Raw genomic sequence first — 24,467 nt, forward strand, 5'->3', positions numbered from 1 at the left:
ACTACACCCCTAAGCCCAGGCTTCCAAAAAAGAGGAGTGGGGGAGAAAAAGAATTTCTTTGAAGGAAACTGAGTTCAATAATTTATTTTCCTTATAGTGACAGCAATGGGAGTAAATACATGAGATCTTTTTATTAATAAAACAAAAAAAGATGAAAAACAGAAGCAACAAATGAAAACCATAATGCTTATGAATACATCAGCCAGAAATGGGTCAGAAAACCCATTTCTAAACAAAGTTGCTGGTGTCATGGAGTTTTATTGCATTCAACAAGGGAAAGGTAGACGGTGGAATGAAAAAGATTCATGAGGCTCCTGCCAGGAAAATTTTATAGGGGCTCCAATCCTCAACCGGGGACTCCTCGTTACTTCCTTTGGAGAAGATGGAGGGGCAGGAGGAATTCTCCTTTATGACCTCATGACTTCTTATGAGACAGATCAGTCCAGTCAGATACAGAGCAGAGTCTTTGTATCCCTAGAGGCCACTTGCTGGTACCCCATCTTTGTGTTCCAGAGAAATGCAGAAGCCTCAGGGGAGATGCAGGATCACAAGAATGGCTGCCTGAGCCCCAGAGGAATTGTGGGGAAGGGAACTATCCCAGCTCATCAGGGTCCATTGCATTCTGAGAATATCATGCATCAGCTCAACTCTCTTTGGAGGGAGCTGGGTGACTGAGTTATGGCTCTGACTCCTCTCTGGGGGTGGAGAGTGAAGATGACAAAGAGGGCCATCTGTCCCCTGGGAGACACAGTAGCAGTTAAGATGGACAGAAAAGAACAGAATAACAAATCCAACTGGGAAAAGGGTTTGAGAAGGGGCAGGGGAGGAAGGGGCATACTTTCAGGGAGTGGAGGACGCTCCCCCATGTGAGACTTCCATTCTCTTGAGATGACCAGGGTTAACCCAAGTAGAGGTATTCCCTTCTGCTGGGACTAAAACCTCCGGGATGGCTAGACATGAAGAAAGGAAATTCAACACAGGGAGTGAACCTTACTCCCTTGGCTCATCCGTCCAGCCTCCAGAACTGACCACACCCCCACTGAAGGGATCTGGCCCTAGGAAGGATGTGAGATCCTGGTGAAGAGCAGCATTAGTCAAACAGCTTCACCCAGGATTCAACACTGTGGCCATCTTTAGTGAGGGTAGGTGGAGTGAGGGAAGAGATTGGAGTAGTCAACCCTCAACAGAGACTTCCAATTCCCTAAATAATCACAGGAGTCCTCATAGGTCCCACCTCCACAAGCTGCCAGCCCACCAACCACTCTCCACCCCAGCTGGGTAAGACTGGCCATATCCTAATGTGTGTGTGCATGCTGGCACCCACATCTGTAGTGTCTTGAAAATCTTCCATCTCAGGGCCTATTAGGAAGGAAGCATGCCACAACAAGTTCTATAAAGTTATCAGCAAAATTCAGATACTCTTAGTTCATCCCACACAGCAAAGTGCATCCAGAGTAAGTTGCTTGAGCCAGGTCCATCTGTCCAGTCAGGTCTTGAAGATGGCCAACAACCCCCTTCCCCCAGCTCCTCCTCTGTTATGGAAAACAACAGGACATTTTACAAAGATCAAGGCACTTGGGAGAGAGTCGATAGTAAACACTCTAATGAAGCAAGCGACTTGGTGGGGAAAGGAAAGAGGGAAGGGAGAAAAGGGAAGGAAGGGGAGGGAAAACAATGTATCGATATTTCTGAGGGCCAAGAAGAGCCTACTCAACAAGATGGAATTATTTGGATGGAAGCAGACTGTAGCCTGAAGTTAGCAAAAGAGGAAGAGAAGTTAGTGGCCAAAACATCCACAATTCCCCCATGCCTCTCAGACCCCAACCACCGGACACATAGAGCAGCAGTCACCATGAACTCAGGCAGTCTCTTAGGCAAAGATGTTGGTAATAAAATCCAGGAATCGCTTAGCATATTGCTCAGGATGGACAGTAGAGATCTCTGCCCCCGCCTGTGAGAGGAAGGTGTGGAACAGAGTGTCAGTCCCCACAGCCCTCCCCCGCTCCCTGCCCTCCCCTTCTTCCCACTCCCAACCATTTCCATACCCAGCCCTTCATCCTTCTGCCACCCCACTGCTCTGGCACAAGAGGCTCTTGAATAGTCAAGACAGGAAAGGAAAGGCTTCAGGGAACCCTCACCCCATGCTTGACAGTTTTGGCTGCGTGAGCTGCTTTCTTCTTGGCATCATACTGTGTCAGGATGTCAATGAGGCCCATAAAATATACCTCCTTCTGAGGGGCCCCTGGGGAGAGAGACCAGCGATGAAGACCAAGTATAGTCCCAATTCCCTCCCCTCAGGAACCAGTCAGATTTCTTCTGAAAAGCTAACCAGCCTCTCCATCCACCACCCTGGTCTCTGTCCCCCAGGGACTACCCTCCCTGCCCTTAAAATTTCCAGACTCTCTCTCACCTTCAGCACTCCGGATGGCATAGACATCGATGAAGGATTCAAACTCTCCAGGGCCCAGGGGCCGGTGGGAATGGATGTAGCCGCCGATACCCTCAGGGGAAGTGCCATAGGAGCCCACCGGAGCGGGAGGCCCAGTAAGGCCACAGTCCCCATCCCCCTCTGACTCCTCCTCCCGCACCGGCCCGTCCTCCTCCGGCTCAGAGCCCCGAATGATGTCGTGGATACCCAGAAGAAGGCTGTAGTCCATGATCTTCAGCTGCACTAGGAACTGAGACCCCACTGGCAGGTCAGAACCCCCAGGTGGCTTTCTCCATTCCCACGTACCACCCTTATACCTCCCTCTCTGACTATCCAGGGCCCTCCTGGGGAAAGGAAGTGTAAATACGGAGGGTTGGGAGCATACCATTGCCCTTTATTGCCTAAATATCCTGGTATCTCAGATCATTGTTTTTTAAAGAATTCTTTTAAGATCATTCTTTCAGTTCATACCAGCCACCCCCTCCAAAGGTCACCTCTAGGTTTTCATGAAAGTCAAAGTTGCTCAGTCTTGTCCAACTCTTTGGGGCCCCACGGACTATACAGTCCATGGAATTCTCTAGGCCAGAATACTGGAGTGGGTAGCCAGTTCCCTTCTCCAGGGTACCTTCTCAACCCAGGGATTGAACCCAGGTCTCCCACATTGCAGGTGGATTCTTTACCAGCTGAGCCACAAGGGAAGCCCAAGAATACTGGAGTGGGTAGCCTATCCCTTCTCCAGCAGATCTTCCCAACCTAGGAATCAAACCAGGGTCTCCTGCTTGCAGGTGGATTCTTTACCAACTGATCAGGGAAGCCCAAATCCCCTATAGGCAGAGAGCCCCAAGGGAAGGGGATGAGTTCCCTCATATTGTAAATGGACAGCTGCCCAGGGGGAAGCAAAAAACAGAAGCAAAGTCATTTCCCAGAGCACCCCAATCATCACCTCCACATCTCTCTTTAGCTTCTCTAGAAAGACTTTCTTCTCCTCTTCACCAATATAAACTTTCTGGTTCTTGTTGAGAAAGTCCATATCCTTAAGCGTGGGCAGTTCCTTAACCTGAGAACAGGTAAAGGGACATCTTGGGAATACAGTCCTCCCCTACCATCTCAGCCAGTGAACCCTGCTCTATGTAGGGCTCAGTCTCTCGCTCTGGGGCCCCTAGGGGAGAGGGGCCACCCCTCTCACTTGACGTTACACTGGGAGGCTGCCCAGAGTCTGTTCTTGCCTCTAGTGGTGACCCCAGACTTAGTCACTGCATCTGTATCCCAAATCACACCCCACTACTTTCTACCTAGGGTTTTCAGTTCACACATTCCATTCTGACTTTTCTTTCTTCTTCTTAAGCACAGACAGCTGGCTTGAATGAAAGCTCAGAATGGGAGGTGGTCGGTGAGCATTTTGCTCTTGAAGTCTGGCATTTTCACCCATTCCCAAATCCAAGACGGTGACAAAAAGGCCCTTCCCACTGCCCCTTCCAAAAAGTCCCTGGATCAGGAAAAGTTTACATTTCTCTTTTTTGGTGGTTTAAGATAAGAATTAATATCCAAGGATCCCTACCTCTTTATCCTAAGAAGATCCCTTTCACCTACCCTCCCCCACCCCTCACACCCTGTCATCTAGAATTATATCACCTTCTCCTTATCGCTGGCTTCCCGGGACACTAGGGAGCCCTGTGGAGAGATCCAAAGACCAAGTCAGCAGAAAAGGCTAAAGGAACAGTCGGAACCTACCTCCTAAGACAAGTCCTCGAACCCACAGCCTTCTTTCCTTTAAAATGAATCATCCAGTGCCCTCCCTGGCCTTTCCCCGCCTCAGGCCATCAGGAGTCTCCCCATCGCCTCCTCTCCTTACCTTGAGGTCATACTTCCTGTGCACAGGAAGACGGTGGCTAAACATGTTGCGCATCACGAGCATGTAGCTGTCTTCACTGTCCACGCTAACCCGGTACATCCCCAGGAACTGGGGCAGCAATGTGTTGCCATGACATTTCACAATGTACTGGGGTAGGAGGGAGGGAGGAAGCAGGAGAGATGAACAGCTCAGGGATGGGAATTCAAGTGCTCCTATTCCATAGGGAGCCACAAAACTTCACATAGACAGGTTATAGGTCAGAAGTGGTGTGGGGCTTTCTGAAGATGCCCCAGGTTATCCAGGCAGTTTCTGAATCCTCATCTCCTCTGATTTATCCCAGATGTATATTATCTCTTAAAGTGCCTTCTCTCCTTTGATCTTTATCATTCTTTGAGATGGGGAAGGTAGGTGTTGTTATCCTTGTTTTTGACCCTCTTTATTCATAGAACCAGGAGCAGAAATTACATCAACAGAATGATTTTACCTAGGCTAATATTTCTTGGTGGGCTAGATTCCCACAATAAAAACGTTTGCATGATGGCCTGTAATTTGGATTCCTAAAAAAAATCCCCTTTTAAGTGCTACCATCTCTGTGTTGCTGCCTTGTTCTTCATAGCCAACCTTCTCAGAAAATTAGTCAGCTATCAGTCCATTTTCTCTCATTCATACCTCAAACCAATGAAATCAGATTATACTCTCATTTCTCCTCGGAAATTTCTCTATTCTTCACTGCCTCAAATCCCTCAGTTGCCAACTCAAACAGGCATCTTGTCATTGTCATATTTCAACTGGCTGGTACTTGATACTACTGACCAGCCTGAGCTCCCATCACACCACTCCTCTGTCCTCAAATCCTATGTGGAATGAAGTAGGGCATAAATCATTAACAGCATCCAACAGCTCCAACCAAGAAGACCCAAATGTGGTGCTGGCCCTTGGGGCTTCAGCCTCAGCCTCACCGGTCACATGAGGGTAGGAGCTCTCTAGATTTGTCCCCTGGCAAGGACTTCTGGGGCAGAGCTGGGGACCAAGGCCTGGGGGAAGGAGGAAAAACAACCACAACAGAGTCTCTGGGCAGCAGTGACCACGTGGCCTTACTTGGTCCCCATCTCCCCTCCTCTTTTCCTTCCTTGGGGTCGTGGTTGTGGGTTTAGAGAGCCTGGGTAGTCTAGTCACTTGGAGGAGCAGAAGAAAAGGTTTTTGCTCCTTTAAACCTGATGGGAGAGGCCATTTGTATTTGGAAAATGCTCTGTATGTTGGGGACTGCCTGTATTTGAAGATTTATTAAATCTTAGTATCCTATTCTCAACCTCCAAGGTGTATTGATAAATTACTAGTCTGTATTTTTTAAACCTTAAAACTTTTTTTATGTGCATTTCACGTCAACTTTTTTGTAGAGCTATATCAAAAACAACAAACCTGGCCTCACATCACAGTGTACCTCAGAGAGGAGCATTCTGTTATTTTTACAAGGCAGGAGTTAGTGGAGCTGTTGAATTAAACTTGGCAATCATGTTAAAAAAAAAAAAAAAAAACATCCCTTAGTCTCTTTTATGGACTCTTTACTTGCCTAAGTTTCTGTCCTCAACCTTCTTTTCATTTCACTCTACATTTCCATAATCTTATCTATATTCATGGTGATAAGTACCATCTACTTACCTGTAGCTCTGAAATCTAGACTATAAAGAAATCTAAAATTAGAAAGATATTTGATTCTTTCTCCCGAACTCCATACCCCAACCACTCACAGGACATCTGTATCCGGATGAACTGTAGAAATCAGAAACTCAACACGCCTAAATCAGAATTGTCTTCCTTCCAAAGACCTGTTTCTTTTCCTGCTTCCCAACGGGGCACCCAGGAATTTGGAGCCCCTTTGCCTTAATTCCTGCAATTCTCCCAAAGGTCTTCCTTTCCACCTCCACTACCATCACCCTTCCAGGCCCATGTCATTTCTCACCTGGACTATAACACTTAACTTCTCACTGGTATCTCCACTCTCAGTATTTCCCCTCTATGATCCATTCTCTAAAATTCTGACACAGGGCTATTTCTAAATGACATATACATCACTCTGCTGCAAACCACCTTTCAGGATAAAGCCCAAACTCTGTGTGGCTTATAAAGCCCTCACTGCCTGGCTCCTGCCTAACTGTCCTTACCTCAATACCTCATCCTGGTCGCACTGAATTTCTTGCAGTTCCGCAACATCAAGCTCATTCATGGCTCTGTGCCTATACAAGTGCTGCTTTCCTTTGCCTAGAGTGCTCTCTTCCACCATGTCCAATGCCTGGTCCCCACTAGTCATGCATGAATCAACTCTAGGATACTCCCTCTAAAACCTCTCCTTGAGCCTGCCAGATACACCCCTTGCTCCAGGTGAGCTGGGATGCTCTTCCTCTACCCACCCAGAGCATTCTCTACATACCTCCACTGCCTGCACACATCGTGTCGTGTGTTTAACTAATGCTAGCTTACCAGTCTCTGCCATTAGAACAAGAGATCCTCAACGGCCACGGCCATTTCATTCACCTCTTTCTTTACTGTCTGACATAGGACCTAATAACAACAGACATAGGTTAGCTGTTGAATAACCAAAAACTCTTTTAGAGTCTTTCATTTATTCCTTGCTCATTGATTTTGGTGAGATTTTCCTTCAGTAGAAAGATATTCAGGTCTTTTTTATTCCCAAAATATTCCAGAAACTTCATATTCCAAATTCATCTGCTCAGACAGAATAGCTTCCCTAATCTCACTTAGGGCTGGTTATGATCATGGCTTCTTCCCTCCAATCTATCCCAATGGTATAATCACCGTGGTTTTCTCCCCAAACTGCATTTATTCCTGATAGTACATCTGATGTTGGCACTTCGTCTAACTCTGACTTAGTCTGAAATTTATACTTTGCTATTCACGTACCCTTTTTGTATCTATCAATTCACAGTGGCTTTAGATTAGAAACACCAAATGAGAAGGAAGATGTCTAAACTCTTATTTAATCAAACACAAATAGGTATGTGAAGGCTCTCTTTTTGAAATGCCTTGTTTTTCAAAAACATGATGTTGAGTGCTATAGGCTATATAGGGAGGAAGAGGGATAGGAAGTCTCCCAAGTGCTCTGAAGCTGAGCAATGAGTAGAGAGGGGAAGGGAAGAGTGAGGCTGAGAGAGGTCTGACCTGGTGGTAGTTGGACAGGTTGCTATGCATGTCAGCAATGTCCTCACTGGATACTTCTTTGATGACCAGAGTCCGATCATAGGAGATAAGGAAGCGACCATCACTGCCTTCACTTTCAGTTGGGGGACTTCGGGTAAGGGATACCTGGGGACACAGAAGAGGCTAGGAGCTCTTTTCCTCCCCCTTTATATATAAATGCATAGGACAGTGGTCAACTGAACACATTTGAAAGTAGATAAAACCCTGGCATAAGAGGATGAAAAAGGGTTCTAAATCCAGTGTCCATATATAGACTGAATGAAATGAGCAGCAAAAATTTCAATGCATCTACATTTCTCCCCAAGGACGGGCTTTATACCTTTCTTCAGATTTTTGAAGATGCCTAACCACAGGATAGTAATGACCACAAAAAGGTAAATAATACCTGTGAAGGTCCTCATTTCTCCAAACATTACTGTTCCAAGGAATCCCCTTGTTAGGGAGAAAGGCCTACTCTTTCCCCAAAATGGACACTCACCAAGTAATCCTGGTCATCAATACCAAATCGATCACGCAGGTTCCTGAAGACTTGGGGACAATATTCCTTGAACTTGAAATGACTGGGCAGATTTTCCCTGCAATAGGGGTTTTTTCAAGATAAGAAAACAAAGTAACAATATTATCTTACATTTATAAAGGGCTTGACAGTTTATAAAACACCTTGACACATATTATCTTATTTGATTCTCATAGAACCCATGTGACGTCTTTTATAAGTGTGTTATTCCCGTCTTATAGAAACAGAGACTGGCTTAGGGTGGCTGAGTGACCTGCTTAAACCACATGACTGGTAAGTGGCTTAAGTAGAGCCAGGATCTACTGCCCATCCAAACAGCAGCATTTCCCAAATCTCAAGCAAGTCAGAGACATCCTTAAATCAGTAACAGGTTTTGAATACTACCTTCTGATATTAGGAGGGCTTATAGGATTCAGGTATTTCTTTCAGGGAGTACCTCTCAGAAGTATGGTAATGACAACTACATGTATTTACACTGTGGAATTTTCAGGCTTGAGGAAAGGAAAACTAGTACACGTAGATAAGTGTGTAGGGAACACTGGAAATTATTTTAGTGGTTTCTTTAAAAAATACTGAATTTCTGCATTGGGAAGAAGTTTAAGCAATAAAGTAAGAACTTGTAAGTTGCCTTCTAAATCTAAAACCTTCAACTCATTCAACCTTAACTCTTAAAATGATTTCTTCTCTTTTCTAGGAAGGCTGACAAGAGAAGAGCAGGGATTCCCACATACCTGTGGAAAAGGTGATTGTTGACCTTGATCTTGGAGCTAGCCTTAAAGTCATCTGGCAGCAGCATCACCGGGGGAGGCACCTGGCTGAGCTCATTGATCTGATCAGTCAGAATAAGAATGGGAAGGCAGTGAGGAGGTGTGTGGAGAGCTACTTATACACTGTCTGGGAAAGAGTCAGAAAAGGGTCACTGGAAGGACTGCTGCTGAAGCTGAAGCTCCAGTATTTTGGTCATCTGATGCAAAAAGACGACTCATTGGAAAAGTCCCTGGTGCTGGGAAAGACTGAGGGCAGAGGGAGAAAAGGGCGTCTGGGGATTAGATGGCTAGATGGCATCACCGATGCAATGAATATGAACATGAGAAAACTCTGGGAGACGGTGGACAGGGAGGTCTGACATACTGCAGTCCATGAGGAGATGACAGACAGGGAGGCCTGACATACTGCAGTCCATGAGGAGATGACAGACAGGGAGGCCTGGAGTGCTGCAGTCCATGAGATCACAGAGTCAGACACAACTGGGCAACTAAACAACCACCACCTCATTCCTTTAAATACCCTGGTTACGCATATGCCTGACAAAGGTGAGTATATGCTGTCTTCTGCTGCCCAGCGAGGCCTGCAGCAAGCAACCCTCACACATGGCCCCTCACACTCCCGCCCCCGTGGAACTTCATGCTCACAACAGTCATTTTATATTAGGCAAACTCTGTAAGCAACTCTGGATTATTTTTAAAGCTGTGAGAAATTCTAGAAAAAAAAAAAAACCCTCAGCAGACTCAAGACATTCAAGACAAACATTTCCATGCTCCACTGGAAACAAAACAAAAGACATCTTCAAAGTACAGAGAGTTAATGGGACTCTGAGGGGTCAACAGCAGCAAGAACGAAATGTCCATATCCTGAAGGAGGCATCTTCTTACAAACAGGATCTGTTCTTCCAGACCACTCTGCCCCAGTTCTCTGAGTAGGTCCCCACCTGCCTGTATGTAAGGTAAGAGAAAAATTTCTGAGGGAATGCGGGCAGGCAGAGGATATGAGCTTGTTTGTTCACTAAAGTAAAGCTAACCCACAGCCCAAAGCATGCAAGGACCACATGCTCTCCTCAGCCCCAAGAATCAGCAGTCTGCTAATATCAGGGTGGAAGGGGGGTTCCTGTACCAAGAAATGCTCAGGAGATGTGCTTTCTCCCCAGTGACTAATAAGGGTGCCACAGTATCTTTCACGAAGCCTTAGTAGTCCACTTCTCACTTGACTCTAACAGCTAGTTTATATGAGCTCCCCACCTGGGCTGTGAGCTCTCATAGGGGCCAGTTCTCATCATCTACATCTCTCAGGTGACTAGCACAATGTCTGGCACACAGTGGTCCCCAAGTGTTTATTAACTGAATAAATGGATGCCTTGCCTTTTCTTACTTGATCATTCAACAGAAATTCAGTCTAACCTAAATCCCATACGCTGCCATGAAAAACCAGCTCCTCTCATTCTCAGTAGAAAAAGACAGAACATATTCCTCCAGAAAAAAAAAAAAAGAAGAAGCCACTAGAGATTTCCAGCCTAAAATTCAGCTATAGTTCTTCATGGCCCCCTCCTCGCCACCTGCTGGTAAGCAGGCTGACTCATCACTAGGACATATGTTCAAGGAATTTCTCCATTCCAGACCCTTTAAGTAAATGTGTGCTGGCTGGAGGTGGGGTGTTGGGACTAAAGTAGACATATTTAGGGAAGCTGAGGCAGGTCTTCTGTGTAATTTCCCCAATCTTTATCAAAGGAAAACCCTCCTTCTCAAGCTTCCCAAAGGGATGGATGGATGAGTGATAAGAGAGGAAGCCCTACCTCCATTAGCCTTGCCCATACCAAGTGGTGTAGACTGAATACTCTCCGATAAGACATTACCATCCAGGGACCTGGGGACTACAAATGCAAAAGGGAGCTGATAGACCCCATATAACTTCCTAAGCCCCAAACTAAGAATGACAAAAACTGTATTCTTCCCCATCCCCTTCCATCTCCACAACACTATATGATGGCTATAATACAACACTCCATATGACTATAATGTTTCAAGGAAATTGAATTTTTAAAATTTTGGTGTCACATTCAAGATCACTGCACTCCTCCCACTCCAGCCATGAGAGAAGGGAGGGCAATGGCTGTGCTTTCTTCACTTGAGGTATCTTGAGGAACCAGAGATGCGCTGGCCTCTCTGGTCTCCTCCTGATTCCCAAGCCGACCGTCTAAACAGCTCCCTGATTCTAAAGTTCAGCACCATAATGTCCACCAGAACTCCTGAGCCAACTCTTCATTCAAAGATGACCCTCAGTTACATCAAATACCATTACTCCAGCCAGCAAAAGGGTGCAGGTAAGACCAAAGGCTTATACACATCAAGTGCTGACTGAGTGCAACCACTAGGCTCAGGGCAGGGTAGCCTCCCTGAAATGCTGTACCTCTGGAAGGGAAACGGACATGCAGGATTAGAAGATCCAGGAAGCCTGGAGCTTCCCCTCAGAACCAAGGTTTCAAAATCAAGGAAGGCGGCTGGAAAGCAAGGTGCAAAGGAGAGTAAACAAACAGTTACTTCCTTTCAGTTACTCTTCCCGCTCCCCTTCTACGCGCACTCTCTCACCGGGGACCTCACCGCCACCAATCTATTACAGTCACTCCCTCTAAAGTCCTTCCAGATGGAGCCAGGTCCCGGCCGGGTTCCGTGGCCTGGGGCTGAAGCTGGAACTGACTGGGAGGAGGCAGGGAGCTGGATTTCATACGAAGAAGAAGGAAACAGAGTGGAGGAGTAAAGGGCGGAGGAAAAGACAAAGCCTACGTTAAAATAGAAAAAAAAAAAAAGCTTTACAGCAAGAAGGTATGGTGGGGAAGACACCTGAGGGTAGGTGGGCAGGGACCGGGACAGCCTGGTGGAAAAGTGGCAGCGCGATGGGCTCCGGAAGCGGGAACCTGGGAACAGACACGCCCGGAGGAGCTGAGGGGTTAGGACAGGGCCACAGCGGGGCCGGGGCAGGGTCTCACCGAGTGGGCTACGCCCCACAGGAACACGCCCACCAGCGGGTCGGCCGCCCGGAACACCTTCACCTTCTGCTGCACGAAATGCTTCTTCTTGGTTTTGGAGGCGAAGCCGAAACCCGCGCCGGGGGCCGCTGTCGCCGCCGGTACAGCGGTCGGCGGGACCGAGGAGGACGCCATAGTCTCCCGGGAACCCGACCGAGTGGAAGCTTGAACCGTCTGCGATGCAGGTTCCCGACCCCGGAAGCGGCGCTCACCTGCGCCGCCGTCACGTGACCGGAGGCTGGCCCGCTGGCGCGAGAGCAGGGCGGGGTAGGTTGACTCCGCCCCCTGCTGGTGGCCCGCGCGCCCCGACGCCTGCGCGGTGGGTGGGCTCACCTGACGACTGGGAGTAGCGCGGAAACCTTTTCCCTTGAGGGCTGCGAGCGGTCCGCGAAGCCCAGACCAGTTATCCAGGCGTTGGGGTTGCTGCTTGGGCTAGACCGATTTAACCCTATGGTCGAGGGGTTCGTAGCTTTAAAGTGGCCGCTTTCCAGTTTTGCCCAGTTTCTAGCAATAACCTCCCGCCTGAGGCTAACCTGAAAACATTCGTTTAAAAAGTAGGAGATCCCTTAAGTGGGTTTTGTGCTTTTAGAAAGACCGCTCAGGCATCATTATGGAAGATGACCAGAGTATTGCAAAAGTCTAGGCACGAGGTGAGAAACTAAAACAGTGACTATTGGGATAGAAGGGGATGGCTTCTAAAGGTTCAGTTTGATAACGTGTGTAAAATTCATAGTGGACGTGGGCTTTGAGGGAGAGGGAGACACTGAGAATGAATCCCGGGCTTTTGCCTAACAGTGTTTGGGGCACCTGAGGGCAGCAGGACATCTGGGCCCAGAGTTCAGCAGAATGATCTGGGCTGGGAATACGGGTTTAATTTTTGTGAGGAATCTGTAGGCGTGAATGACAACTCTAAGGAATGTCCAATGACTGAACCCTGGCATAGACCAGCATGTGAGAGGCTAGTGGGAGAAGACTGAGAAGGGGTGGCCAGAGAAATAAAAAGGGCCAGGAGAGCAGGGTCACAAAAGCCAAGGGAGTTGAGTTTCAAGAAGGAACGAATGGAGAGCGGTGTCAAATGTCCTGGAGAGGCGATGCAAGACAGTGCAAGACAATGGGGAAGTGCCCCGTTGTCTTTGGCAACTAGGGGCTTTTATTTTTCTTCTTAGTTGGTGTGTTATGCAGCATGAGGAATCTCAGTTCCCAGAAGGGGAACTGAACACATGCCTTCTGCAGTAGAAATGCAGAGTCTCAACCACTGGACTATCAGAGGAGTCCCACAACTAGTGACCTTTGGAAAGCACTTTCAGCAGAACAAAAGCCAGATCAGGATGGGCTGAGGGATGAGTAGGAAGTGAGAAAGAGGGAAGGGAAAGCTTAAGACTTTTTCAGGAAATTTGGTTATGAGAAAACCTGGCAGGGAGTGTCTTATAGGGGAAGACATGGTGAAACACGCTTTTTAGGGAGACCTTACCAAGGAGAAGAGTCAAAATCATTAAAATAGAAGTTAACAAAGAAGATGCAAACTGCCCAAGACTGCATCGCTTTTATTTTCTCTATCAAGTCTGTGTAAGTACCTTAAGAAAGAATATCTAGAAGGGCCTTGATTTAGTCCAGAGAAGGGAGATTTATCACTTGTCAGAAAGTAGAAACAAAAGGGATCTGTGTAGATAGAAGTGTGTAGGTGTGTGTGTTTGGAGGGGAGGGAATGAAGAATTTCACACTCCATCACCTTAATTTACCCTTTAGAACAGACAAAGTTGTTGCCTAAGAGGCGAGTAAGAAGGGATTTAAGGAGGGAGGGTTTCAACCAGTTGCTCTGGGAAGTGGGAGAGAAAAGAGCAGAGATACACAGAAGGAATGTTAAGCCAGCACCAAGGTCCGGGTTAGCTCTGTGGCTCTTTGTTTTTAACTGCCCCAGTGTTTTAGTTGTGGGGTTTTCTCTGTTCACCTCAGAAGCTTTTAAGTGAGAGCAGGGACAACAGGAAGGGATGTGTCCTGGAGTGGGGGGTTTGAAGTGGGACTGTGGTGAACAATCTTGAGCCTAGAGAATTGAGCTCTTGGCAAGGGAGGGATGGAACTGATGCTGGGGCTCATGGTGGTCTGTGGGAGAACAAGGAAGAAAATAGGATCCCATTGTTGTTAAAAATTACAGAAAACCTGGATAGGTGTCCACCAACATTGAATGGTTGAATAAATTATAGGGTGAGTTTGTGGAAAAAATATATGTATATTTTTTAGTGAGGTAAGCATGTATATTGACATGAAAAGATCTCTAGGATATATTGTCAAGTGGGGGCGGAGGGGAAACCTGCATGTAACTATATGGAAAAACACCTGGAAGACTGTCATAATGTCCCACACTGTCATAATGCCATCACCTGCAGGGAAGGGAGGGAGACTGGGGAGGGATAAAGATTTACAACACCAGAGAGTCATCACTGAATTTATTTTATTTTAAAGATATCTATGTACATCAAGTAAATACACACGGGGTTGGTGCGGTTTGGTTTGTCGTCCACGCTGGCATGCAACATTTTGGCAGAAGTGAGTGAGCAGGCCAGGTGCCCCAGGTGGAGACCCTGGCTCTCTGAAAGGAAGGTGGTGAGAGGGTGAGGGGAGGGGAAGGAGGAGGACGGTCGAGTGAAGCTTCTGATGAAGGCTTTGTGTGTTCCTTATTTACGTAAGTGAATTCTATTTCCCTTACATCTTGCTCAAGAGAAGGCTGCTCCCTCTGTCACCTCTCTCCTCATCTGCCCGACACATTCACATTTTCTTCTGTGTTTGAAGAGAATCATTTGGTGGCAAGAGTACGTAAAATCCACTGGAGTCTTGGGGGCACTGCAGGCCAATATGAGCACAAGTCTCCAGGTACACAGGAGTCTTCCTTCCTCTTCACCGGGGTCTGGAGATGGCGTGGCTCACTGACCCCACTCTTTCCCTCCTTGCTTGGGACAGGGGAGCCAGATTACATCCCTTTCCTCTGAGCAGTGGTTTTCAAACTACTCTACAGGAACCCTCAGGATCTCTTAGGACCATTCAAGGTCTCCTCAACTAATGAACCATTTCCCATCAAACAGTAAAAATGCAAAGTGCCCAGCTCTGCGTCACTTCTAGTTACTCTTTATTTCAGGGTTCTATTATAAGATTGGTTCTGAAAAACATTTGAATATCACCGCCTTGGATTTATTCCATACCCCTCTGGTATATTTTTTTCCCTGCATTTCTCTAGTTGCTGCAAGGCCCAACAGGTAAAGGGAGAAAGGACATCTTCCCTTGACGGAGTCATGGGCCACGACAGCCTGTATTTACCAGCTGGCACTCACACTGAGCTTTCTTTCCTGGTTAAGAAACTAGGTGATGGGTGGTCTGCTACCCTGTTCTTCCATCCCAGATAAGACAGGCTATCTGGACTCTCTCTTGATTTGGACTGGCTTGTGACCTCCACTCTGCATCCCTGCAGTTACCTGGAAAGCCCCCTTAGCACCATGTGGTAGGAAAGGATATGAAAACAAAACCATAATCCTGTCAATTACATGGGAGCAGGAGAGCCCCCCCGCCCCCCATATCCCGGGTCCAGCCCTTGGGCTCCTCCACCTCTGGAAAAGCTGCCCCGCCCCTTTCTTTAAAGTGCACTTAATGCCTGATAAGGACATTATAGAAGGAATTCTTAGGGGAAAAAATTTTTTAATGTATATCATCAGGGAAAAGTCAGGCTCCAGTCTGAAAGGAAGGCATTTCGAGATAGCTATTTTGCCAATGAACTGGAAGCCCCCACACCAAAAGGTGGAGACGTGGAAGAACATGCAGCCCAATATGGGACAGAGAAAGGAATCCAGCTCATCACTGTGGCAAAAAACACTTAGGAATTTTCCAGCCTGTTTACCCCCAAAGCCAAAGAAGCAATCCTACTGCTTCTGCTTGGCTAGAACTATCCCTGTGGACAGGTGAGCAACCATCTGATAGACTGTTGGGAATAGGTTGGCCTCCTTAACTTTGCAAAATCATTTTAAGCAGCTTTGGCTTCTAGTCAGGAGCTCTGGGGTAGAGAATGTCAAAAGGAGTTTCAGGGAGAAAGGGAAGTGGTCCCTTGAGCAGTCCATGTTCTTGGTTTTCCAGGGGGAATAGGAAGGAGGAGGCAAAAGGCAGACTTCAAGGGGCAGAGGTGCACACCCAGAACCCCTCGGTTCAGGTGAGGGGTGTCTAAAGAAAATTCTCTGTATAATTTAAGCAGTCCTTCCATCTTATCCTCCTCTGTGCTAAAAGTGGAAGAGGAGGGAGGAAGAGGCTATTTCTGTATCTTATGATGCTAAGACATTCTTCTGCTTAAGGCTTTGTGTGCATGCATGTGTGCGTGTGTATGTGTGTGTGTGTTGTGAAGGATCACAGCCCTCTAGCTCCCATTTTCCTTTTTTAATCATCTCCATGACTAACACCACTCAGTGTGAGAGACGCATATATGAGAGAGAGAAGAAACACTGACCCTCCTCCCTATGGCCCCAAGTGAGGAGGGTATACTATGCTTAGAAATTGCTAAATACATCATTAGATACTAGAGAGTAAGACAGAGGAGAGAGACATAGCAGCAGCTTTTGATATATAGATACAGGGTACAAAGAGATACAGAGTAAGAGAAGACATCAAACATAGTACAGTCGAACAACAAGGGCTGTTGGGGAGGGAGTTAGTATCAGAGACCACAGGTTTGCAGCATGCTGAGAGAAGAGGCCTCAGTCCCTCTTAGAAACTGGGGAAGAAAGAGAAAGAAATTGTGAGGAACCACCTTGCAGCCTGGCTACTGAACAGGAACAGGGTGGCATCTAGGCCAGCTTGGGTTTACAAGCTGTTTGTTTGATACCAACGACCAGATGCCACCCTCCCAAGCCCCTGCTCCTCCACCCCCAGGCCTTCCCTAACTCTTCCTCCCCCATTCCTACTGCTTGCTTCTCATGCCTTTCTGCCTGTGTGTGTGCCTGGCCTGTTATTCTGAAAAACCCCTGGAAAGGGCTCAGCTTGGATGCCGCCCAATAGGCGGCCATGATCTCTTGTTTCTTATTCTCCAAGGATCCAAAGTGGACAATAAAATAGGATCCCAGTGCTCGGTTCTGAGCCCTAAAGCAGCCCTGGTGAGAAACCTGGTGACACAGGAGAACCAGGAAGGTGCCTGCGCTGCTAGGAGAGCACAGGGGACAGAGGCGGGGAAGGCTTGAAGGTAGGCATATACAGTTTTCCACCTCCACTGGCAAGATGGGAGGAGAGTGGATACAGCAGCTAGAGGAATAAAAGGTAGGCTTCCCGGTGCATTTCCTAAAGCTTAATGGTGATATATACAGATAGGAAGAGTGTAGGACACAGAGCTCTTCTAATTGTTGCTGTTGTTCAGTTGCCCAGTTGTGTCTGACTCTTTGTAACCCCATGGACTGCAGCCTGCCAGGCTTCCCTGTCCCTAAGATCTCCTAGTATCTACCATTAATAGATTCGGTGACCCTTGGTGCTGTAGATGGACAGCACCCTTCTGACATGTTGCAGTGACCCCTAGTGGCAGAAAGGCAGGACTGTGGCTACCAACCACTATCACCAGGCACAAGGCAGGAGGGAGGGGCCCGTGTCCAGGGGACACTGGGCAGTTCCGATGTAGCCCCTAGGAGGGGATAGCAGGAGTTGAGGGACAACCATTTAGTAAAAGTTCTGAGATGATTAAAAAAGCGGGAGAAACAAAGAAGCTGAGGGCAAGGAAGGAAGCAACCTGAGACTGTTCAGAGGAAGCGGCCTGAAACTACCTGAAAGTGCAGGTCTGCGGCAGCCCCTGTAGGAGATTAGCTGGCTGCCGTCTCTTGGTGGAGAGGGAACAGCTTGGCCTGGTCCTCAGCCTCGTAGCCGCATGGCAGGTCACTCCTGGAAGAAGAGACCCAACACAATCACAGCGTTGTCAGCTCCCGTAGAAAGGACAGCATTCCTGTCACTTTGCTCTCTCAGCATGCCTGTGAGATAACCAAGGACAGCAACACTGGGCAAATCAAGGCCAGAGAGATGGAGCTGATCTGCCCAAGGTCACAAAGTTCCCCAACACAGGAGAGAAACCCAGGTCATCAGACGTCCATGGCGGTTTTCCCCCTGCCCCCACAGCTGCAATGGCGCGGAGCCACAGGGCGGACTGGAGGAGGGGACAGTGCTCTACACAGAGGCAGGGGAGTGACTGGATCTCCTGGACAACATGGTGATGGTGAGAGTGGCTCTCATTTCCTCCTCCTCTCCCCAAAGGCTCTGGGGAACCCCTAAATTGGGCACAAGGGAAAGGTAACCATTTCTTCTGTTCTCACCCAGAGAGCCCAAGAGCAGTGGGGACTGGCGTACCTATTGTCATTGATATCTGTGGCATTTCCTGTAGAGATCGCCGTGGAGAACACAGGATTGGAAGAAGGGAAAAAAGAGATGTGTTATAAACAGTCTCCTCAACCCTCTCTCATCCTAACTCCTTGAAGAAAAAGGTAAGAGTCTTGGGAATATAGTTGCCATCTTGGTCTGTGGCACTCTGTCTTCAGCCACTCTGAGCTGCATCATTATTTTGTTTGACCTAATACAATCATGTAAAGTTTAAAAATAAAATAAAATTAATTAAAAAAAAAAGTCTCCCTGAGCCCTCATAGAGGAGAGGAGAATGGTAGGCAAGGGGCGGGGGAGGGAAGGGACTGGTGGGGACAGGCATGTGACCCCACTTCTAAAAACCCAAGACCCTGAAGGGCTGCACAGTGTTTGAGCTGTAGGCACAGGGTCACTTATTCTTCTGATACTTTCCAGTTTGCCCTGGGCATCCCAAAGGCTGGTTACCCATCTTGTTCACTCACCATTGTCCATGTTGGCCTTCTGGTAGGAAGTCAAGGGGCCACCAGAAGATGTGGCCCCACTGCTGGTACAGGAGTTTGCAAAGCTGGATGGAGAAGAAGAGAGAGATGCAACATCTAGTCCCCACCTTCCACTATTCCAAGGACCACTGATCCACACTCACCCTCAGGGTGGAACCATCCACCCTGCCCCCAAGACCAGAAGACAACAAACATGGCCGAAGATTAGGAGGGCAGATGCCCACCTTCTAATCAAAGGTCTGAAGTTGAGAAAGGGTTAGAAATGAAGCTACTTAGGAAAAGAATTGAATTCCACCCAATAATTAACCCAATCTTATGTCTTATAAGGTGCAGAGAGCCTTGGGTTGGGGCTCCGCCTATGCCCACAGTCACTCACTACATATCTGAGGTGGAACTAGGTGCGGCCTGCAGGTACAAGTTCTGGTAGTTCTGGAAGAGGCTGTTGGTGTAACTGATGCACTCGGGGCTCCGGGTGCCATAGGGGTTGGTGGGTGAAGATGCCGGGTAGTGGCCAGGCCGGACGGGTTTGGCTGCGGCAAAGAAAGGAAAACGACCGTGAAGAGACCACCTGTCCTCTGCAGTCACTCTGGGTCCCAGAGCTACAGTTGAACTGAGTTGCTTATAAGATAGTAATTCACTTTCTACTTTTTGGGGCGGGAGTGGTGGGGTGAGGCTGGGGTGGGGTTGCTTTAACACCAAGGAATTTGCCAGGATCCCCCGGAGTGTGATCCCATTGCCCACTCACCAATCTGGGCAGAATGGCCCCGCTTGCCAGAGCTCTTGTAACGCACGGCCTCCTTGATGCGGTCCACCTCCTGCTGGTACCGACGCTTGTCCTTCATGGCACCCTCCTTGGCCTCCTTCAGTGCACCCTCCAGGGCCTTAACTCTCTCAGCCGTAGCCCTAAGTCGTTTTTCCAGTTTAGGAAGCTCACAACGCAGATCTGCATTGTCACGTACCAGCTGTGGGGTGAGCCCCAGGTTAGAGGCCGGGAGAAAGGCAGCCGAGGACGAGGACGAGGTGCCGGAGTTGGGGGTGGGGGTGCGGGCAGGAGAGAGAATACAGAAAAGTCCCATCAGGGAGGCAGATGCTGGATGCTGTGTTGTCTCCTCCAAAGGCCTCGTTCCCTTTACCTAACTGCTGCTCTGGAAAGTGCTTTCCTTCTTCCTTCAGCAAATAGGGGCCAGGCATTAAAAAGTTACATCGTTTTCTGAGCAGCAAAACATGTCAACTTCTCTGTAGCCCAGAACTCTTTCTTTTTTTTTTAAGTCACTTTAAAAAAAAAAAAAAATTCAACCAAGGAATGATGCATGCTCCAGATTAATCTTTAGTTTTTAGCCTAGAACTCTTGTGACAGTGCCCTGTTCTTGTCTCTTCCTGGCCTAAACACCACCAAATCCCCAGTATCTCACAGCTGGTGCCAGACCAACAGCCCCAGGGCAACCATGGGGACAAGGCACCCCCCTTACCCAGAGATGGCTATGTGGGCATGCACAGGGCAAGGCAGCAAGAGCACGGTAGCAGTTTGGAGGGTGGATATGGGGCTGAGCACAGGTTCAATGCAGTGCAGAGCAGGAGCAGAAGCTGGAATACAGGCGCCCCCCACACATCCACACATCCACACGGCTGCCCCATAGGAAGGAAAGAAAATGTTTGAGGTCTCACAAACATTTGTGCTTATTACCTTCATGTTCGAGGATTTCCTGGGCCGGCCCTCTCCCCATTATAATTAAGCTAGAGCAACGGTAGCAACCACCTTAAGGCCAGGAAGAGACTTCCTGATCTTTTTACACTGTCTCACACAATGACTGGGGGCCTACAGATTGCAGAAGGAGCCGGCCTTGGAAGATATCAGGTACATCGATGTAGCAGGGGACACTGGGAGAATTGTCCCTTTCATTTTGGACAACTTACAGATCATAAACAATATTTTTGCTGTGACAATAACTCAGTTCAATTTGTCACAGCCTGCAGCCCTGGCTATTTAAGGTCCTGTTTAACTGAGAGATTTCTACATCTCTAGTGTTTTCCTTTCTAGTCTTGTGTCCCCTGAGGGATGAAATTAGGAGGAGTCCTAGCCTATAGGTGAGTAGTTTCTGATCTTTGAGACTTAGAACAGAGGCATGGGGGTGGGGGGTGGAGAGGGAAGAAGAAAACAGCCTGTGATGTCCTGAAATGTGCCACAGTGCAGATGAACTTGGAGGACATTATGCTAAGTCAAATGAACTGGGTGCAGAAGGACAAATTCCAGATTACTCCACTTAGATTCTACTGAGATTCTTAAAGCAGTCAAAATTAAAAAGGCAGAAAGTAAAATGGGGGTTTCCAGGGGTTGGAGAGAGTGGGGAATGAGGTTATTTAATAGGGATGGAGTTTCACTTCTACAAGATGAAGACTTATGGAGCGGGATGGTGGGGATGGTTGCACTACATTACGAACGGATTTAATACCACTGAATGGTACACTGCAAATGATTAAAGGTGGTAAATGTTATGTGTATTTTACTACAATAAAAAGTTGCGGGGGGTGAGGTGAGGAGGGAAGCAATGTAATATGCACTTGGAGAGAGAAGGAAAATGAACACAAAAATTAAAAAGAATGGCAAAACTGATTACAAATGTTTTTTCTGTCTTTTAACTTTTCTATAATGTTGTCACACTGTTTGATAATAAGCACAGGCGAAAAGATGGTAGTAAGGCCTTCTGCAGGTCCAAATAAAATAAACCCTGTGTACCATCACTGGGCCACAGCTCTAGGATTTTTTTTTTTTTTTTTTCTCATTATTAAATAAGAAGGTGTCCTGGGTATTTACTGTATATGCTGGGTATGGCACTGGGAAGAAAAGCTGAAGCTCTAGTTTGATGAGAATATGAGCGTAAAAGGCATTTTAAGGTGGATTTGAAAGGACAGGAATGAAGAATAGGTTAGGGTTTATTCTCAGAATTGTTTAAAGAGCCAGCTGACAGTGTGTTGCACCGGTCTTCAAGGCTCAGCTGTATGGCACTAGGGAGGGTTACCTGCTCTGTGGGCACCAAACATTTCCTGTCCTGACTCCTTTGGACTGCCCCTGTCACCTCCCCACCCCATACCTTTGAAACCCAGTCTTCCACCTAAGGAACCGCAGCAGCAAGGAGGGGGACAGAGAGGCAGCAACTTAATACACAGGAGTTTTCACTGGCCCCGACCAGGGGCTGCCTGGGCCATTTGGGACAACATCGTGTCATTTCTCTGCATGCCTGCCCCAGGCCTAGGCAGATGGAGTCCTCGCCATGAGAGAAAGCCCAGCTCCCCTGGCTGCCTCTGGCTCAGTGCTCTCCACTCCGGCCACGGTCTGCCCAGCGTCCCTCACGTAGTCCCAGGCCCACGCCTCTGAAACTTCTATTGGTTTCCACCTCACCCTCCAACAACATAGGCCTGGGAATTCCACTTGAGCAGAGGCAGGTTGGGAGCTTTGGGAAAGGGAAAACAGGCATAGAACCGAGAACAGGGTAAACGTGGAACCAAATACAGCATAAAGAAGGTGTCAGTAGGAAAGGGAAGAGGGAAAGGGAAAGAGGACATGCAATAAGATTTTTCTAAATCCAAGGGCCTCTGAGGATTTAGGGATCCCAGGCCTCAAGAGTTCTCTTCACCCCTTGCCCTCGCTCTTACCTGTTTGTGAACCTTTGTAAGCTGTTCCAGGTTGTTCTCAAGAAAGGAAATCTTCTGCTTTTGGGAGTGAATCCCCCCACTGTCCTCGGGCTCCATTTCTGCACTCTGAGGAGAGACAGGGCGGAGGAAAGATACGGCCATCCTGAGGCCAGTCAGGCCCCACTCAGACCAGGCCCAGAAGCCCCGCTGAAGGCCGCAGGAGATGGAGAAACTTGAGGACAGGAGGGGGATATGGGGGCTGGGAAGACCCCAAGGCAGCACTCACTTTCTTGACTCGAGTCGTGACGTCTTGAACGAACAGTTTGCGAAGGTTGTGGAGGGTCTGGAGTTCCCGGGCCTGCAAAGAATGATGAAAAATTGGGGGCCACCAAATACAAGGTCACCATTCCCCCTCCAAAACTACTGGATCCTTCAGTCTCTCCAGACAAGTGAGTCACTCATCTTTTTACAAAAAGGTGTGTCCTGATCATACCACAGGCTTACTTCCCAGAAAGGCGGGAGAAATAGGGTGCAGAAGAAATCAGAGGGAGGGTTGGACACTGAAGCCACCCCTCCCCACCCCCCCGTTGGCTTGGCGCAGAAGGGAAGTCACTCACAACTGTCTCCTCCAGACCCTTAAGGTCCTGCTTGGACTGCTCATGTCGCTCGTACAGAAATCTGGAGGAAGACAGAAACAGAAAAACCACTCAGGGCCACCCTGCCCCTCTGTCCCTCCTCCATTCCTTGATCTATATTTTATTATTACTTACTATACTAGTTACTCATGTTCACAGTGCATAAATGAAAAAAGTAAGATGAGTTCCAATAAAAAGCCCATGATTCTACCACTTACAGATCAAACTACCGTGAACATTCTGGTGTCCATCTTTCCAGACTCTTCCATGCATGTGGCTCTCACATAAATGTTACAAGATTATACCATTCCTACTGTTGATAACCTGCTTTTTACACTTCATGGAACATCATCCACATCTTTCCATGTCAGCTAATACTGAACAGAAGTCTCCTTTATTTTCCCCCTCGCCATCAAGTTGTTCTTTTGAAGACCTTGCCTCCTGTGGTCACCATGTTCCCATCTAGATCGTGTCCTGTCCCTGAGGTATGTGTGAGTAGCCGTCTGAGCCCGTGTGGTCTCAGGTCTGCAGGCGGACCCGTCACTCACGTCAGCTCCTGGAGTTTGGTGCTTTTCTCATGTTCTTCATTCTTCAGCTTCTCGTAGTCAGCCTGGAGCTTCTCCAGCTCTAACTGGAGTTTCTGATTCAGGCTGCGGAGAGCAAGAGGTATTGGGGAGAACAAGGAGATGTCAGCGAGGGACAAAGAGGAGACTGACTCCTTCAACACTTTCCTTCTTGCACACATGAGTCCTCATAGGGTTGACACATCTACTTCAGGGTATATTAGAGGCGGACTCAGGCTACTGCTTCCACAGCAGAATAAGGGGCCCTGAACTATCAAATCAGAGAAGCCTGGAGCATAGGGACTAGTCCTCACTCCTTGTACCTCCTGGAGCTGGACTGCAAAGTCATGTCTTTGCTGGGGCATGATCCATGGAAGTTAAAGAACTGGATCCTGGTGCCAGAGGGAGTGTGTGCGTGGGCCCAGGAAGATGAGGGGACCAGGTGGAGACTGGAGCCACCCTGGGGAACTCTTACTCTTTGAGCTCATCAATGGTCTTCTGCTTCTCATTGATCTCGTCCCGGAGCCGGGCCAGCTGCCGGTGATGGGCCTCCCGGTGGCTCTCCATCTGCAGCTCCAGGGCCTTCTGCAACACAACCCCACCCAAGTTCAATGCCAGACTCCCAGCCACCAGCTTGGTGAGGGCCCTGCCAGGCCCCAGTCTCCCCAACACTTTCCCCACTTGCCTTCACATCTTCTGTGTCCTGTGTGTCTGGTTCCTTGTCCTTCAGAGTCACCTCATGCACAGTTTCTGAGGGAGAGGGAGGAAGCAGTTTATATCACACCTACCACCTCCAGACAGAACTTCACATTGTGACCAGAGCGCCAGGCAGTGCAGGGCACATTTACCCTTAGAATGGGCCCACAGGGATGTTCTTCTGGGTGAGAACTATCCAATTTCATACAGCAGGGACAAAGGATGATGGAGGGTTTATGGTTCATGTAAAATGAGCTACATGCAAAATCATGCT

The 24,467-nt window shown here is 48.1% G+C and overlaps 2 protein-coding genes across 4 annotated transcripts in view; both read right to left on the bottom strand.

Moving 5' to 3' along the window:
* Positions 1–68: 68 nt before the first annotated feature.
* PIP4K2C (phosphatidylinositol-5-phosphate 4-kinase type 2 gamma) lies at positions 69–12,033 on the bottom strand. 2 transcript variants are annotated; one of them, XM_019960951.2, is made up of 11 exons: positions 11,771–12,033; positions 8,745–8,842; positions 7,975–8,071; positions 7,458–7,601; positions 4,281–4,427; positions 4,061–4,099; positions 3,372–3,485; positions 2,411–2,678; positions 2,139–2,242; positions 1,852–1,951; positions 69–1,532 (listed from the first exon to the last, which is right to left on the bottom strand). In XM_019960951.2, the coding sequence occupies exons 1-10, from the start codon at positions 11,942–11,944 to the stop codon at positions 1,871–1,873; spliced, it is 1,266 nt and encodes a 421-aa protein (XP_019816510.1). In that variant the 5' UTR covers positions 11,945–12,033; the 3' UTR covers positions 69–1,532; positions 1,852–1,870. The 2 variants fall into 2 exon arrangements, with proteins under 2 accessions (XP_019816510.1, XP_019816509.1); XM_019960950.2 differs by having other exon boundaries at positions 69–1,951.
* A 2,208-nt stretch (positions 12,034–14,241) lies between these two features.
* Positions 14,242–24,467, bottom strand: part of KIF5A (kinesin family member 5A) — a 29,168-nt gene continuing 18,942 nt past the window's right edge. The window contains exons 18-30 of one of the 2 annotated variants that reach the window (XM_070789392.1): positions 24,183–24,247; positions 23,973–24,082; positions 23,483–23,584; positions 22,917–22,977; positions 22,586–22,657; positions 22,321–22,425; positions 21,759–21,779; positions 19,415–19,631; positions 19,046–19,199; positions 18,652–18,734; positions 18,161–18,188; positions 17,587–17,701; positions 14,242–16,553 (exon numbers count right to left, since the gene is read on the bottom strand). In XM_070789392.1, coding sequence (XP_070645493.1) covers positions 17,623–17,701; positions 18,161–18,188; positions 18,652–18,734; positions 19,046–19,199; positions 19,415–19,631; positions 21,759–21,779; positions 22,321–22,425; positions 22,586–22,657; positions 22,917–22,977; positions 23,483–23,584; positions 23,973–24,082; positions 24,183–24,247 — 1,097 coding nt within the window. In that variant the 3' untranslated portion in view covers positions 14,242–16,553; positions 17,587–17,622. The remainder of the gene's footprint in view (positions 16,554–17,586; positions 17,702–18,160; positions 18,189–18,651; positions 18,735–19,045; positions 19,200–19,414; positions 19,632–21,758; positions 21,780–22,320; positions 22,426–22,585; positions 22,658–22,916; positions 22,978–23,482; positions 23,585–23,972; positions 24,083–24,182; positions 24,248–24,467) is intronic. The other variant, XM_070789393.1, reaches the window with a different exon arrangement.

The sequence above is a fragment of the Bos indicus genome, chromosome 5, assembly GCF_029378745.1.
Source record: "Bos indicus isolate NIAB-ARS_2022 breed Sahiwal x Tharparkar chromosome 5, NIAB-ARS_B.indTharparkar_mat_pri_1.0, whole genome shotgun sequence".
NCBI classification, from domain to species: domain Eukaryota; kingdom Metazoa; phylum Chordata; class Mammalia; order Artiodactyla; family Bovidae; genus Bos; species Bos indicus.

Excerpts from the sequence above, each read along its gene's own strand:
- PIP4K2C (XM_019960951.2), bottom strand. The coding sequence starts at position 11,944 with ATGGCGTCCTCCTCGGTCCCGCCGACCGCTGTACCGGCGGCGACAGCG. Across the intron at positions 7,602-7,974 it reads TTGATGACCAGGATTACTTG|GTATCCCTTACCCGAAGTCC; the intron begins GTGAGTGTCCAT and ends CTGTGTCCCCAG. Across the intron at positions 3,486-4,060 it reads AAGCCAGCGATAAGGAGAAG|GTTAAGGAACTGCCCACGCT; the intron begins GTGATATAATTC and ends ACCTGTTCTCAG.